Source organism: Diabrotica virgifera, chromosome 7, assembly GCF_917563875.1.
Source record: "Diabrotica virgifera virgifera chromosome 7, PGI_DIABVI_V3a".
Taxonomy (NCBI): Eukaryota; Metazoa; Arthropoda; class Insecta; order Coleoptera; family Chrysomelidae; genus Diabrotica; species Diabrotica virgifera.
Window position 1 is genome coordinate 8,186,968 of NC_065449.1, and position 16,486 is coordinate 8,203,453.

The 16,486-nt window shown below is 34.5% G+C and overlaps 1 protein-coding gene across 2 annotated transcripts in view; it reads right to left on the reverse strand.

Moving 5' to 3' along the window:
• LOC114339911 (beta-glucuronidase) overlaps positions 1-16,486 on the reverse strand; it is a 67,216-nt gene that overhangs the window by 18,064 nt on the left and 32,666 nt on the right. For both annotated transcript variants that reach the window (XM_028290602.2, XM_050655674.1), the window contains exons 2-4: positions 3,732-3,948; positions 2,930-3,115; positions 634-800 (exon numbers count right to left, since the gene is read on the reverse strand). In XM_028290602.2, coding sequence (XP_028146403.1) covers positions 634-800; positions 2,930-3,115; positions 3,732-3,932 — 554 coding nt within the window. In that variant the 5' untranslated portion in view covers positions 3,933-3,948. The remainder of the gene's footprint in view (positions 1-633; positions 801-2,929; positions 3,116-3,731; positions 3,949-16,486) is intronic.

A 16,486-nucleotide genomic window follows, 5' to 3' on the forward strand; every position in this document is an offset into this window, starting at 1 on the left:
CTGCCGAAACAGCTGTAGCCACATAGTTGTAATACATTTTGTGACAGTATAGAAAACAAACGTTTTCAGTGTTTTATTGTTAGATAAAATGAACTTCCGTCACGTAACGGTGGAATCCATCAATTATACAAACAGACCTGACCATAAACTGCAATTTATTAATGACAATCAAACGCAGCATTTTGGTAAGTTATCCTAAAAGAAAACTACTTAAAGAATAAAGTTAACAGAAAAAAAAATAACATATGCTTCCCAAACATTAACATCGACTAAAGAATCTGTCATTAAATTAAGAGTAACCCAAAGAGCAAGTGAAAGAGCAATACTAAGGATAATAAGAAGATCCAAACAGGTAGTAAGAGAGAGAACTAAAACAACAGATGTCATGGAAAATATTGCTCAAGCCTATTGAAGATGAGCTTCAATAAAATATGGAGACATAGATAAAACAAGGGACACCGAAGTGGACGTGGACCATTAACAACATTGATGGACGATTTACGAAAAACAACAGAGATTGGATGAAGAAAGCACAGGACAGAGTACAGTGGAGACATATATGTCCAACAATACATGCAGTAAGTTGGCAGATGATGATGATTATGAAACAAAATAAATAATAAAATTATTTACCTTACTAATTCTTCAACCTTTCCTTGTGGTACGGTGTCAGGTAGTAACGTATTATCACATGCCACCGTGATCAAATTCTCCTTTCCAAATTTAACAAAGCTTGTAATTTCTGAAGCAAATGGTAAGTGGCCTATTTCGTGACTCATCACTAGTTCACCATTTATCCACTGCAAAAAATATTATTTAAATATATATATATATATATATATATATAGTATATAGTATTATATAGTATATATAGTATTTGTAATGCGGAAATGCAAAAAGACAAGTTTTAGATGATAGAACATCTTTTTTAGTTTCAAATGTTATATTTATTTTCACGTTTCTATTTCCACTTCGAAAATCGTCCTCAAAATAAAGAGAATTCAACTTAGAAACGAATGGCCTTTGTAAACTACACAAATGCTTCAGATAACGTGAATCGTGATGTAACTAAATAAACTCCTGCAATGATTTTAACACTTAATTTATTTAGTTTTTATTTTAATTTATTTACACTTAGGTATTTTTAATTTATTTATACCAAACACTATATACACTTAAAACATAATTTATATAATAAATTTATTAAATTCATGACTTAAAAGAGTAAAAATCTTCAACCAAGGTTGAAACTGGTTTATAACTACAAACCGAAAAGTAAAAAAAAATGGATAGAAATGATCGGATTGGAAATGGGGTTGGAAGACCCAGGAGGTGGAGTGAAAGACCGGAACAGGTCAGAGGGCTTAACCCGTGAAATCCGATGACGACGATATAATATTATAGTCCAGAAAGCCACTGCGCATCCGCTAGGAAAAATATTCTGATTCGGATTTTTTGCACAATCTTACTCAAAAAGGACTCCTTTTAACAAATTTGCATGTTGCCAGGACCAAAAAGTGGTCAAAAATTTTTTAAACGTTTTTTTTTGTTTTTTTCCTAAAATTATTTTTTTGCATGGAAAATTTTTTTTTTAGGTTTTTTGGATGATTCCAAACAGAAAAGGTCTTTAGTGACTTTTCTCTAAAAATGATAGTTTTTGACATATAAGCGATTAAAAATTGAAAAATTGCGAAATCGGCCATTTTTAACCCTCAAAAACTATTCTTAAAACTGAAAATTTTAATGTTGCCAAGGTAGGTAGATATTCTTCAATTTCATCGATTGATGAAATGCCGAAGAGTTTTTTGCAATACAATATTCAAAACTCCTTTGTTTTTTAATTTCTAATCAAGCGTGCGCGACGCTATTTTCCATCGACAACATCGTTCAAACGAAAGGAACAAATTCGTTATTTCGTAAACCGACGACTTTAATGAAAAATCCCGAAACAGAACGATTTTTATTTTTAAGTTATGATATTGTGGCATATATGGTATACTAGTGACGTCATCCATCTGGGCGTGATGACGTAATCGATGATTTTTTTAAATGAGAATAGGGGTCGTGTGATAGCTCATTCTTCAATTCTCTATTCATTAATGTAAACATTTACATAATTATTTATACAGGGTGTCCTTCTACTTCTTTTTTTGTCAAATAATTTAATTTAATAAAAATTATTTGGACAATCTGTATAAATAATTATGTAAATGTTTATATTACTGAATAGAAAATTGAAGAACCTTTCAAATGAGCTAGCACACGACCCCTATTCTCATGTAAAAAAATTATCGATTACGTCATCACGTCCAGATGGATGACGTTACTAGTATACCATATATGCCACAATATCATAACTTAAAAATAAAAATCGACCTATTTCGGGATTCTTACTTAAAGTCGCCCGTTTAGGAAATACCGAATGTATTCCTTTCATTTGCACCATACTGTCGGTGGAAAATAGTGTCGCGCACGCTTGATTAGCAATTAAAAAACAAAGGAGTTTTGAATATTGTATTGCAAAAAATTCTTCGGGATTTCATCAATAGATGTTTAAAGAATATCTACCTACCTTGGCAACATTGAAATTTTCACATAGTTTTTGAGGGTTAAAAATGGCAGATTTCGCAATTTTTCAATTTTTAATCGCTTATATGTCAAAAACTATCATTTTTAGAGAAAAGTCACTAAAGACCTTTTCTGTTTGGAATGATCCAAAAATTCTAAAAAAACTTTTTCCGTGCAAAAAAAATAATCTTAGGAAAAAAAAATGTTTAAACAATTTTTGACCACCTTTTGGTCCTGGCAACATGCAAATTTGTTAAAAGGAGTCCTTTTTGAGTAAGATTGTGCAAAAAATCCGAATTATAATATTTTTCCTAGCGGATGCGCAGTGACTTTCTGGACTATTAATAATAAATATACTTACTACTTGAGCTGCATAGGAAACGGATCCAAATCTTATCCACACTCTTTCTGTTTCCTCCCAACTTTTGGGAACAAAGAAAAACCTGTCATACCAGACTAATCCAACGTGGTCTCTTATTCTCGCATCAGTCGTAATATCATTATAACTAGCAGGTACTGGCATCAATTGTACATCAAAGTTAAGAACCTAAAAAAAAGTGGTAAAGTAGTCGGTAACATTTTGCAAATATTATTTCTGCATCGTGTGTGCAAGAATTAAAGGCAAACATAAACTAAACTTGTTTTAAATTTTTATTTCACATTGTGAAAAACTTACGACCAAAATTGGCAACCTGGCACTGACGCTGTCATATTAGTTCAATGCAAATGTCATAATAAAGACAGTCAAATATGAATTAGCAAAATTGATTACTTTGGTGAATATCAAGCCCTATTTCATATAATCCGCACTAATATCTATGATATAAGTAAATAAAAGGTTAGTAGAAAGATGAAGTAGTTTTAAATCCTAATAGCAATATTAATAATATTTAAAAATATTAAAATATTACTAAAAGATTTTTAGATTGAAAACTTATTGGTCCATTTCGCAAATGGGGCAATAATTTGGTTGGTAGAAATATAGTTTTGTTTTATAATTAAATGAAATGTTCACATTTGTATAACGGACTCCCCTTTTTGAGTAAATGTCCTCTTCCATCTATCCCACTTGTCTCTGTCGGTAGTGACGAGTTTTCGTTTTATTATAGGGAAAAATTAATACACCACTATAAAAGTTTGGCTTAAAACATATTTTTTCTTACCTCTTTAAGACTACTTCTATACCAATGGTTCTCGAAACCGACAAAAGGATTGGTCACATTCGGAACTATGAAATTCCACAATCCATCTAATGAGATCACTTGGCGAGTCTCTGTATTTCTGGGGTACAAAATACCACCCCTGTGTATTTCGGACGAACAGAGTTGAACGAATATGGAAAATATCACAGCAATTAGCATCATGTGCAGGTTGTTTCAACTAAAAATAAAGATACTGGTTAATATTTGTTTAAAATTATTAACAATAGCTTATTTATTTATGCTTGTCTTCAATAAGAAAGTTTGACAGTTTTTGTTCTAAATCACTTTTAGTATTTCCTACTAACATTATATTATCAGCATACCTTAAGCACCAGGAAATGTACCCTGTAGTTTCCTTGGAAATACCATGTACCCTCTAGTTTCCCTGATTCGTAAAGCACCCTAGTGCGATCCTACTTAAACATGAAATTTATTAGTCTCCCCCACACCTGTCCTTACTGCTTCATTAAATGTCCCTCACAATCTTTACTATTTACCGCTAACTCCTTTCTTCTTGAGCACCCACCACAGAATCCCTTAAGGATAGGTTCTGTGGTGAGTGCACTCAATCATAATGCTTTCTCAGTCTCAGTCTTAGTGGTGAATGAGTACCATATTAGCGTTTGTTTTTTTTTATTCCTTTATTCTTCCATCTGCCAGCATTACTGTTCAACTCATATTTGGAAAAATCTTGAAGGAAGCTGTACAATAAATATATTATACACGGCTCACTAAAATAATTAGTTACGCCCCTGTACTACTGATTACTTAAAATTCAAGTAGTATTTATGTAACCTTTCTGGAAACTCCAGGTTATTGTTGAGACTCGCATTTGAACCCCTCGCCGGGGCAGATCGTCAAAAGCTTCCTAACGAGAATCATCTCTAATCTATCGACGCTCCCGCTATTCGTAAAAAGGCCGCATTTTACCGGTTTTTTTTGCTATCGTTTTATACCGCTCAGATAATTCAATCTGCTCAGTATTATCGACGATGATTTATTTAGCGTATTAGTGAGTGCCTTACAAATGAACCAAATGGATTATGGAATTCAATCAGAGCTCTGATGTGACACGTCATCAAGGAATAAAACTGTAAGTACTCTACATGTATGTGAACATAACTTATTAGTCGTGATACTGTATGCATTTTGAACCATATACCTCTCGTAGCAAATATTCTTTGTGCCATTTATGCAGATAATACTTTAAATTACATATGAAAAATCGTTATCTACTCTTAACCAGCTTACCTATGGGAATATACTCTATAACCGTACAATAAGTATAGGTTACTATTGTTAAGGATACTTTACGTATTGCCTAAACATTTCTGTTCCATCGAGCCGTATCATATTAATTATTTATTAATTAAATCCTCAAGGTCCTTCGTATTTGCATATTTTGATAATCTCTATTCTGAGAATAACGGTTTTTCATTTATAGTGTCTTTCTGTTGCATTTGGAAATTTCCAAGCCACGCCGCCCCGGCACAAAAATAAAATATTCCTCTCTTTCTGCACTCAAATTCTCAGTATTTAACCCAGCACGTCTCTACAATAGCTGGTAGGTTGTTAAGCCCGGTCTACACGTGCAATTTCAGAAACTACTTGCTTTGTTCAAATAAAGGAGTCGTTTTGTTTGTATGAAAAAATATTTGCATATATTACATTATTTTATTTTCGTAAATATATTTTTCTGTTTATAGTATACAAAAAGTGTACTCATTTCTTGGCTGATAGTACGGGTGTTATAATTTTAACATTGTTTGTTCAACCTTTTGATTTAAATTAAATTTATAATTTTGAATCCGATTAAGCCTGGTTCACAGGTTACAAAAATTATTAAAAATAATTTTGTTTTCTTGCATAAATTGTAAGTTTTTGCTACATTTAGCTTCGCTTAAGCTCATTTTACACTTCTAGAAAACTATAGAAAATAAATAATTGTTTTTTCCTTCAATTTAATTAATTTAAATACTTGTTAAGGGTGTCTCACACTTGCTGAAAAATACCCATTTTGGAAAATTGCATATATTTTGAAATTTTATAGTTTTGCATTTCATATACTAATCTGCGCTCATACAGGGTGATACTATTAAGCCAATCTCACACTATTAAACGTGTAATATATAATATGTTGTACATATTCTCTCATTTTCGCATCGATTTATAGGTTTAGACATTTGCAAATAATCTATCTAATCTCACATTCTCGCAACATGGCTGACCGATCAAAATATAACCGACAGAGGCTCACCGCAAAACTTGATATAACCAAGTTGGCTGATTCGGTTCCCACAACTCTTAATTCTCTAAACAAATATAAAATTCGTGAAATAATTTCACAACTCAAACATTCTTACGGACTTTTCCGCGATGCTCAAAATGTGCTGGAGACGATCCCCGAGGAACCTACCCCCTCTACTGATTCCTCTGTGGTTTTTGATAAATATTTGGATACAATTTCTCTATTGGAAGAAAGGTTAGAGGTCATTGAAAGTTCTAATGTGACTGCTACCCCCTCCCTCCAATTTGACCCTAATTCTTCTCTAACCTCACAGTCTATGGCTAGGCAACGAACAGTAAACCTCCCTCGTATTCAGTTAAAACCATTTAGTGGCTTAGTTACTGAATACAATTCATTCATTGAGACCTTTGATACAATAATAGGATCTGATACTACATTAAGTGATCTGGAAAAACTCATTTACCTCAAAAGTTTTCTAACTTCCGAGCCTTTGACGCTTCTCGAGCATATCCCACTCACAGGTGACAATTACAAAATAGCCCGGGATAACCTGACACAAAGGTACGCCAACTCTAAATCGCTTATCAAAACTCTCATCTCTCAAATTCTTGATGCGCCTCCTATTTCTGGAAACGCAAATCACTCACAATTAAGAAATTTTCATACGGTCATGTCAAATAATTTCAAGGCCCTATTGAACTTGAATAGGCCCCCTTCAGATCTCTTGCATTTACTTCTCATACATATCGCTACTCAGAAACTCGACGCACCTACCATTAGGGCTCTTGAGTTCCAATCCGGTGGTAGCCAAGCTACCCCTGATTTTGTCCATTTTCTAGGGGAAATCGAGACACGCGTTGTTCATCTTGAGAATATTCAATCTCAATCAAAACCAAAATCGACTACTACTTCCAGACACTCTTTACACCTAGCCTCAGACACTTCTACCAGTAACCTTTCGCCTCGCTTAGGTCCTAAGAAATGTTCCTATTGCAACGACTCTCACTCGATCTACTCTTGTCCTCAGTTCAAGCAGTTGAATTCTAAAGAACGTTTTAGTTTTGTCAAACAAAATAAATTTTGTATTAATTGTCTTGGGTCTCACATGCTCGATCAGTGTAAATCCAAATTCTCTTGCATAGTTTGTAAATCTCGTCATCACACGTTGCTCCATTTCGACAAAACGGGTCATAGTAACCCTTCCGCGGCTGTTGGCCAACACAACTCAAATAATCATAATAAAACCGCTATCTCAAATAACTCCCATACACAGGGTAATTCACAACAGGGGCCCTCACATGTTAGAGCTCCTGAAACGGAAGTTAATCTTCAAAATTCGACTCCACATTCAATGGCTCTATCTGCAGCCTCGCTTGATAATCATTTGGTGTTATTAAGCACACTCCAGGTCTATCTTGTCGCTCCTAGCGGCAAGAGGGTCTTCGCAAAGGCACTTTTAGACTCGGCCTCACAGGTTTCATTTATTAGTGCTGACCTCGTAAAGGAACTGTCACTCACCACTAGAGATGGAAAATTACGGATCAATGGAATTAACTCCACCTCATCCTCGTCTCAATCTATTGTAGATACAACAATTTTCGCTGTCGCTAACGACGTTCCTTTTGACATCTCGTGCTCTGTACTCCCAAAGATAACAAATCCGCTTCCTCAAATTTCTATTTCGGCGAGCAAACTAAACATACCCTCAGAGATACCATTAGGTGATCCGATGTTCCATGTAACATCCCCAATTGGTATCCTGCTCGGTGCAGACCTGTATAACGATATCATTCAACCTGAAATAATTCGTTTGGGAAAAGGTCTTCCCGTTCTTCAACGCACTCTACTCGGGTACACGATATCAGGGTCAGTTCCAGACTTTGCTCTTAAGTCGAAAAATACTAAAAAGGCTTTGGAATTTTATTCAAACTCTCTCGTTACTTGTTGTTCTCATAACACTCCTTCCGCCGTAAATGAGCCGGTAGTGTCCAACGAGGAACTATCCGATCATTTACAAAAATTCTGGGAGCTGGAAGAAGCCGCTCCTCAGAACACCGATCTCATTAATGATCACCCCGCTGAAATTAATTTTGTAAAACATGTTAATGTTCTCCCCAATGGACGATATGAGTCCACACTCAATCTCAAACTCCCTATCGAAGATATAGACATGGGAAATTCGTTTCTCTCGGCAAAAAGACGTTTTCTCAGTCTCGAGAAACGTTTTCAACTCAACCCTGATTTATTGGAAAAATATCAGGACATTATATCGGAATATCTCAATAACGGACAAATAATTCAAGTGCCGTTAAAAATGCTAAATGACTCAGGTAAACCTAATTACTTTCTCCCTCACTTTCCCGTTTTCAAATCCAACTCTACTACTTCCACTCGTATAGTTTTCGATCCAAACAATAAATCGTCTACGGGAATCTCCCTCAGTGACGTCATAGACAAAGGTTATGTCGTCCAACATGAACTTTTTGACATTCTCGCTAAGTTTCGTCAGTTTAAATTCGCACTAGTAGGCGACATCAAGGCTATGTTCCTACAAATCGCCATTTGTCCCACTGAAACATTTCTGTTAAATTTTCTCTTTAGGGACAATATTCAGCAGCCTTTACGGTGTTATCAATTTCAAAGATTACCCTTCGGGCTCCCAAGTAGCCCATTTATCGCTCAAAGAGTTATCAAGCACATCGCTGACAACAACAAACATACCCACGAACTTGCTACTAGTGTTCTGCAAGAATCTATCTATATGGATGACCTGATCAGCGGTGCTGACAGTCTTCATGAATTAAGTTGTCTTTTCGAACAATTAACTTCTTTGCTAGAAACCCATGGTTTCCTCCTCCACAAGTGGAACTGCAGTTCTTCAGAATTTCTGTCTCAACACAATTTAAATCCCGTCTCTGAAGTCAGTCTTAACTTCACGGGATCTGATAAAGTCTTAGGCATATTCTGGGATTCAGAACGCGACCACTTTTCGTTTAAAACTCCTATCTTCAAATTGGCTAATGTTGTTACTAAACGTACTATTCTCTCCTACATTGCTACTTTGTATGACCCGCTAGGATGGTTATCCCCTGTCCTTGTGAACGCTAAGCTCTTGATACAGGAAATATGGTCCCAGAAATTGGACTGGGATCAACCCATTGACTCACCCATCATTATGAAAAATTGGCAAAACCTCTTATCGACATTCAAAACTATAGAAGAGGTCAAGGTACCTCGATGCTTACTTTTACAAAAGAAAGTTGTTGATGTTCAATTAATTATTTTCACCGACGCATCGGAAAAAATATACAGCACTTGTGTGTATCTCAAAGCGACATACTCAGACTTTTCTGTATCGTCGCGGCTTATCGCTTCTAAAAACAAAATTTCTCCGCTAAAAAATAAACTCACCATCCCCAAATTGGAACTTTGTGGAATAGTGTTGGGAGTCACTCTGGCTCATAGACTTTTTCACATCTTCAAGAAAAATTTGAGTATATCTTCATCTCATCTCTTTGCTGACTCTACAATTGCCTTGTCTTGGATACTTTCTAAAAAACACATTTGGAACATTTTTGTACAAAACAGAATTCAAAAGGTCAATTCCTTGTTGGAAACCTTTCCTTGTGATTTCCATTTCGTCAGAAGTCACGAAAACATCGCTGACCCCGCTTCCAGAGGGATAAATGTCTTTGATAATCCCCAGACCACCGAAGACTGGTTATGCGGACCTAGCTTTATTAGAGACAATCCCATCGATTTTTCTCTTCATCAAATTCCTCATTTTCAGGATGATCTTCCTGAATTAAGGAAGTTAGTTGTCTCAAACATAGCAACAAATCACGAACTCAACGACACCTTTGAAAATCTATTCGCTAAATCTTCTTCTTTTCGTAAAATTCAAAGAATTGTCGCTTATCTTTTTAGATTCATCAGTAATATTAAAAAGAAAATAAATAACTCTCCACGAGATACGGATATATTGACGCCACCCGAAATGGAGATCGCTGATCACGCGATCATCAGGTATATCCAAAGTATCTACTTTAAAAAAGAGATTCTTGAATTGAAAAATGCTAAACTCGTGACCAATAAAGCCATTCGTAAACTCAACCCCTTCCTACAACATAATGATGGGCTGATTCGTGTGGGAGGACGTCTCCGACACGCCCCCATATCGTATAATCAAAAACACCCCATTCTACTTCCTTCTAAATGTCGAGTTGTAGAACTAATCTTGACTCAAGCTCATCATAAGTTATTACATTCAGGCGCGCAAACAGTACTTTCGTATGTCAAAATGAAGTACTGGCCAATTGACGGATTAAGACAGATTAAACGCTTAATTCGTAAGTGTGTAAACTGTTTCCGATTCATGACACCCAATTCTGTTCAACAGATGGCAGATATGCATCCCGATCGTGTACTCCCCACTAGACCCTTCCAAGTCGTCTCAGTGGACTATGGGGGGTTCTTCTTAATTAAGTCCTCACATTTGAGGAAGGCACCGCTTTACAAAGCATACGTAGCCTATTTCATTTGCATGAGCACTAAATGTGTTCATATCGAACTCGTCACAGGATTAAGCGCAGAAGCCTATATTCTTACTCTGAAAAGGTTTATTGCCAGAAGATCCACGCCCAGTATTATTTGGAGCGACAATGCCACAAATTTCCATGGGGCAAAAAATGAAATGCGCGAATTCTATGATTTTTTCTTAAATCAAAATAATTCGGAACAGATTAAGGAATTCTGTACTCAAAACTCCATAACTTTCAAGATGGGTGTTCCCCGCAACCCCCATCAATTCGGCCTCCATGAGGTAGGAATAAAGAGTGTGAAGTATCACCTCTATCGAATTATAGGAAATTCCCACTTCACCTTTGAAGTGTTTAACACAGTATTATGCCAAATCGAGGCTATTCTAAATTCGAGACCCATCACTAGGATGTCGTCTGACGCCAATGACTTCGCTTTCCTATCTCCAGCTCACTTCCTAGTTCAAAGAAGTTTAACCGCGCCCCCTGAACCAAGTGTTTCAGAGATACCTGAAAATAGGTTGAATCTTTTTCAGCGTATTAGTAAAATTCAACAGCAATTTTGGAAATTGTGGAAAAAAGACTATCTTTGCCTCCTGCAGCAAAGAAATAAATGGACCGACCCTACTGACCCTGTCAAGATCGGGGATTTGGTTCTGTTGAAGGAGGATGGTACTCCTCCACTCTTATGGCCAACTGCCAGGGTAATAGATGTATTGCCTGGTAAGGATGGTCTAGTTCGTACTGTCAAGATTCACACTACTCACGGTGATTTTCTTCGTGGTATTACGAAAATCGCTGTGATTCCCCTGGAAGATTAAAATCTATCCCTAGGGGGAAAACTTATCGTTTCCTCCATTTTATCGTTGTTACCCCTTGTGTATATAAACTCTAATTTCTTCAAACATTTCTTATCGTTGTGCACATCTTTGCCAATCCCCTCTCTTCGAGGTGATATAGGCCATCTCTCTCGCCTGTCGCCCCCGGCAATATGTACAATAAATATATTATACACGGCTCACTAAAATAATTAGTTACGCCCCTGTACTACTGATTACTTAAAATTCAAGTAGTATTTATGTAACCTTTCTGGAAACTCCAGGTTATTGTTGAGACTCGCATTTGAACCCCTCGCCGGGGCAGATCGTCAAAAGCTTCCTAACGAGAATCATCTCTAATCTATCGACGCTCCCGCTATTCGTAAAAAGGCCGCATTTTACCGGTTTTTTTTGCTATCGTTTTATACCGCTCAGATAATTCAATCTGCTCAGTATTATCGACGATGATTTATTTAGCGTATTAGTGAGTGCCTTACAAATGAACCAAATGGATTATGGAATTCAATCAGAGCTCTGATGTGACACGTCATCAAGGAATAAAACTGTAAGTACTCTACATGTATGTGAACATAACTTATTAGTCGTGATACTGTATGCATTTTGAACCATATACCTCTCGTAGCAAATATTCTTTGTGCCATTTATGCAGATAATACTTTAAATTACATATGAAAAATCGTTATCTACTCTTAACCAGCTTACCTATGGGAATATACTCTATAACCGTACAATAAGTATAGGTTACTATTGTTAAGGATACTTTACGTATTGCCTAAACAGAAGCTATAAAAGGCCAAGCATGTGGCATAAAAGTAAACGGGAAAGTTATCAATGATATCAGATATGCAGATGATAGTGGAATTGGATGTGATACTCTGCAAGAGTTCTATTGCAAAACAATATTGAAAGACAAACATATATTGAACTATTATATCAAAGAAGAGAAAAATGCAACCAATTTGGGCATCATCGATTAATTAGTCAACGCCAGGGATCATAAAAAAGAAGTAAGCAGAAGAAAAAAGCAGACTATAACTCAAAGTAACTAATTAGTGCAGTTCCCTCCACAATTCAAATGGCTATTGGTTATTGATAAAAAATACGCAGAAGAGTCTTTTCGAGAATTTGAGGAAGCTATAGAGATTTGTGTTTTACCCATCACCATAATCATCAAGGGTTCTGCATCCAAAGTTCAATAAGGGCTTCTCTAATGCTTTCCATGATAAATTTATGAATTGATTCACTAATTTTGTGATTGCTACTAAGTAATAATATACAGTGCGCTGGAATAATACCCCCCTTATTAACTTCTTTATTTTTAGTACATAAGCAAAACGCTCGGACAGGTCGATTTTTAAAATAATCATAGTATATTATAGCATCAATGTTTCGAACTTTACGCGATATCTCTTCAGGTAACAGGCATAACTTTTTTAAATGGGAACGTACATCATGTGATACCTCATTTAAAAGCTTGTGAAATACTGATTACAAAAATGTAAAATATATAATACCTTAATCCTTTTTGAGAGCGTAGGTGCCAGATTTCGGCCGAATTCTTTTTAAATGCATTCATTTTTTTCGAATACTGAGAAAACTAATAAGTATTTTTGAAAAATTTAAACGCAGTATAAAATATTACAGTATTATTTAGGGTCAAAAGTCCCCGAGAACTTCTATAATGTATATTTTAATAAGTCACAAGAGTGAAAAAAGAGAAAATTTAGTCTGATTTTCAATTTCAAATACACACACCGGCAAAATTAGCCGAACACGTTAAAAATGGGACATGTTTGATGTCTCGTATTTCATAAACCAGTGGTCCGATTTGAGTGATTCTTTTAGTATGTTATAGCCTTATTATTTAAGAATATCGTTGGAATAATATTGTTGCTAGATAGGTAAATACCATTTTATACCGGGTGTACAAATCACACTGTGTTTTTTTCTTAAAGTTTGGAACACCCTGTGGAATATTCTAGCATATGTAAAATATTAGAATTAATACTCGATTGTAGACTTAGGCTTGCTTAACATTTTCCTTTTCGATTCATTTACTTATGTGAGATAATAAAAAAGTTATGTGCTTTAACAACTATCCATGTTTTTCATCAATAAATCCTCATATAGGGGAGGAAAGTATACTAAATTTGCAGTTACTCGAGCGTTATGGGGACCTATTGGATTGTGAAGAGTATGTGCTAAAATCAGAAAAAGGTTAGGTTAAGTTTTCCATAAAGTGGGGGACTTTTCATTTTTTAATTTAATTTTCCAATTGAAATAATCATTTTTCTACGATTATAGCGCTATCTATCCATAATTCGAAAAGATAATATGTCGAATAAAAGTTGCTTATTTTTACGTAAAGCATCCAAATCTGCAATAAAAATTGGGGGCTCCTATTTAAGATTTTAAATTAAATCCCCCACCCCACCTCCGTGGGGGCTTGTGACACCCCACGGAGAGGGGTGGGGGTAAATTAAAAATTATAAATACGAACCCTCCGATATTTTACGAAATGAACATCAGATCGTAAAACTGCAAAATACACCTATTCAATATGTTTCAAAAATCTACCGAATGGCACCAAACACGATCCCCCCGGAGGTGGGGTGGGGGGTTACATTAAAATATTAAATAGGAGCCCCCAATTTTTATTGCAGATTTGGATCCTTGACGTAAAAATAAGCAACTTTTATTCGCAACATTTTTTCCTATTATGGATAAATGGCGCTAAAATCGGAAAAAACGATTGGTGGAAATGGAAAATTAAATTGAAAAATGGAGAGTACCACACTTTATGGAAAACTTAACTTAAATTTTTTTGGTTGTACCACCCATTCTTTACAATCCACTCCAGGTCCCAAGAACGCTCGAGTAATTGCAAATTTAGCATACTTTTCTCCCCTACTATGAGGATTTATTGATAAAACACATGGCTAGTTGTTAAAGCACATAACTTTTTTATTTTCCAACATAAGCAAATGAATCAAAAAAGAAAATGTTAAGAAAGCATAATTCTACAATCGAGTTTTAATTTTAATATTTTATATATGCTGGAATTTTCCACAGGGTGTTCCGAACTTTAAGAAAAAAACACAGTATGCTTGTTACACCCGGTATAAAATGACATTTACCTGTCTAGCAACAATATTATTACACCGATATTCTTAAATAATAAGGCTATAAGATACTAAAAGAATCACTCAAATCGGACCACTGGTTTATGAAATACGAGACATCAAACATGTCCCATTTTTAACGTGTTCGGCTAATTTTGCGGTGTGTGTATATCAAAGAAACTTTTTGTTTATTCTAAGGGACTTTCAGCCCTCCGTAATAATCTAATCTTTCATTCTGCGTTTAAATTTTTCAAAAATACTTATCATCTTTCTCAGGATTCGAAAAAAAAAAATAAATGCGTTTAAAAATAATTCGACTGAAATTTTGTGTCTACGCTATCACATAGGCTTAAAGTGTTATACATTTTTGTAATCAGTATTTCAAAATCTTTTAAATGAGTTGTCACATGATGTACTTTACCATTTAAAAAAATCAAAGTTATGCTTGTCACCTTAAGAGGGACCGCGTAAAGCTCGAAACATTGATGCTATAATATACTATGATTATTTTAAAAATCGACCTATCCTAGCGTTTTGCTTATGTGCTAAAAATAAATAAGTTAATAAGGGGGGTAACACTTATTGCAGAGCACTGTATATAACATTCAATTTTGTTTATCTACATACTGTTGATTTTACTATCGTGACAACTTTCATAACGTATTTATCATTAAAGATTTATTTTCAAAACAATCTAATGTGCCTTTCTTATCTAACATAGGTCATCAGCATTTAAATAGTGAATTAGGTAAAGTTTCAGAAAATTTCCTTTCGATTAAACTAATCTTTTTTTAAGAAAAAATTATGACATATTAATTTAGTTTTAAAACAACATTAACCTTCGTCAACAAAAATATTGTGAAAGCATGATTTTAATGGTTCTGAAGTCTATTATTATTGACAGTTATTGCAGTGTTACCACCTTCTAAAAAATACCCCTAAGATCAAGATTTCTTTCGTAAGTTTATACGAAATTTTAATAATTATTGTTTTATTCGGGACTGAAAAGAATAAAAAATTAATATCATTAAAATCTCTCGGAATATAAAAATGAGAAAATATACTGGCTATCCTACTTAAAAATTGTATGTTTGCTTTACCACGTAGTCGTTAATGCCCCTGTAGAATTCGAAATATCTTCTAAACCTGGAAAATATGATTGCCTACATTTTTTCTAAATATCGTTTTTTGATATTCTGTAGGTACCATAAGGGAATTATCGACCAATGTCGCACTAAAAACTCACCCTGTATATATTCCTATTTATTTTTGTTAAATAAAACTGCACTTTATACAAATGATATGCTTATTCATTAGTATAAAAAATTGCATATTATTAGCATGCGTTTTTAACAATACCATTGAAACCCCAATCGTGATATCCGTAAGCCTTTTATTATGCTAATGATATCATTCAGAACTACGTTATTTACGTATAAATGCACAACACAACAGATAATTAAGAAGATAGTGGTGTTTTATATTTTAAACACAATCCAAGGGATTTTAATTTATTTTAATGTTTTTTGATAAAACTGTCGAAATATCGAGTTCCAAATACATAGATAATTTTATTAGTCTGGTCAAATAAGATTACAATACATGTAAATTAAAAGGCAATTCCGTACAGGTTCAAATAAATTTTATATCAAGTTTAGGTAAAAACAAAAGATATTTTTAAGAAAGTATGTATGTAATTTATATATGTATAAGGGGATCATTGTTTAAATAATCAAAAATGGGTCATTTTAACCGGCTGTGGTAATTCACGTTTTTTTGAAGGTTTTTACGATTTTTATTCTACAAAGCCGAAGGAACAATCTTAATACTAAATTAAAGACCCCAAATTTATTTAAATATTTGTAAATCAATATTGAAAAAGAAATTTGCAAAAAATATTAGTTGCATTATAAATAAACACTATAAAACATTTTATTTTGCAGAAAAAAATGTGTTATGTTACCAATAT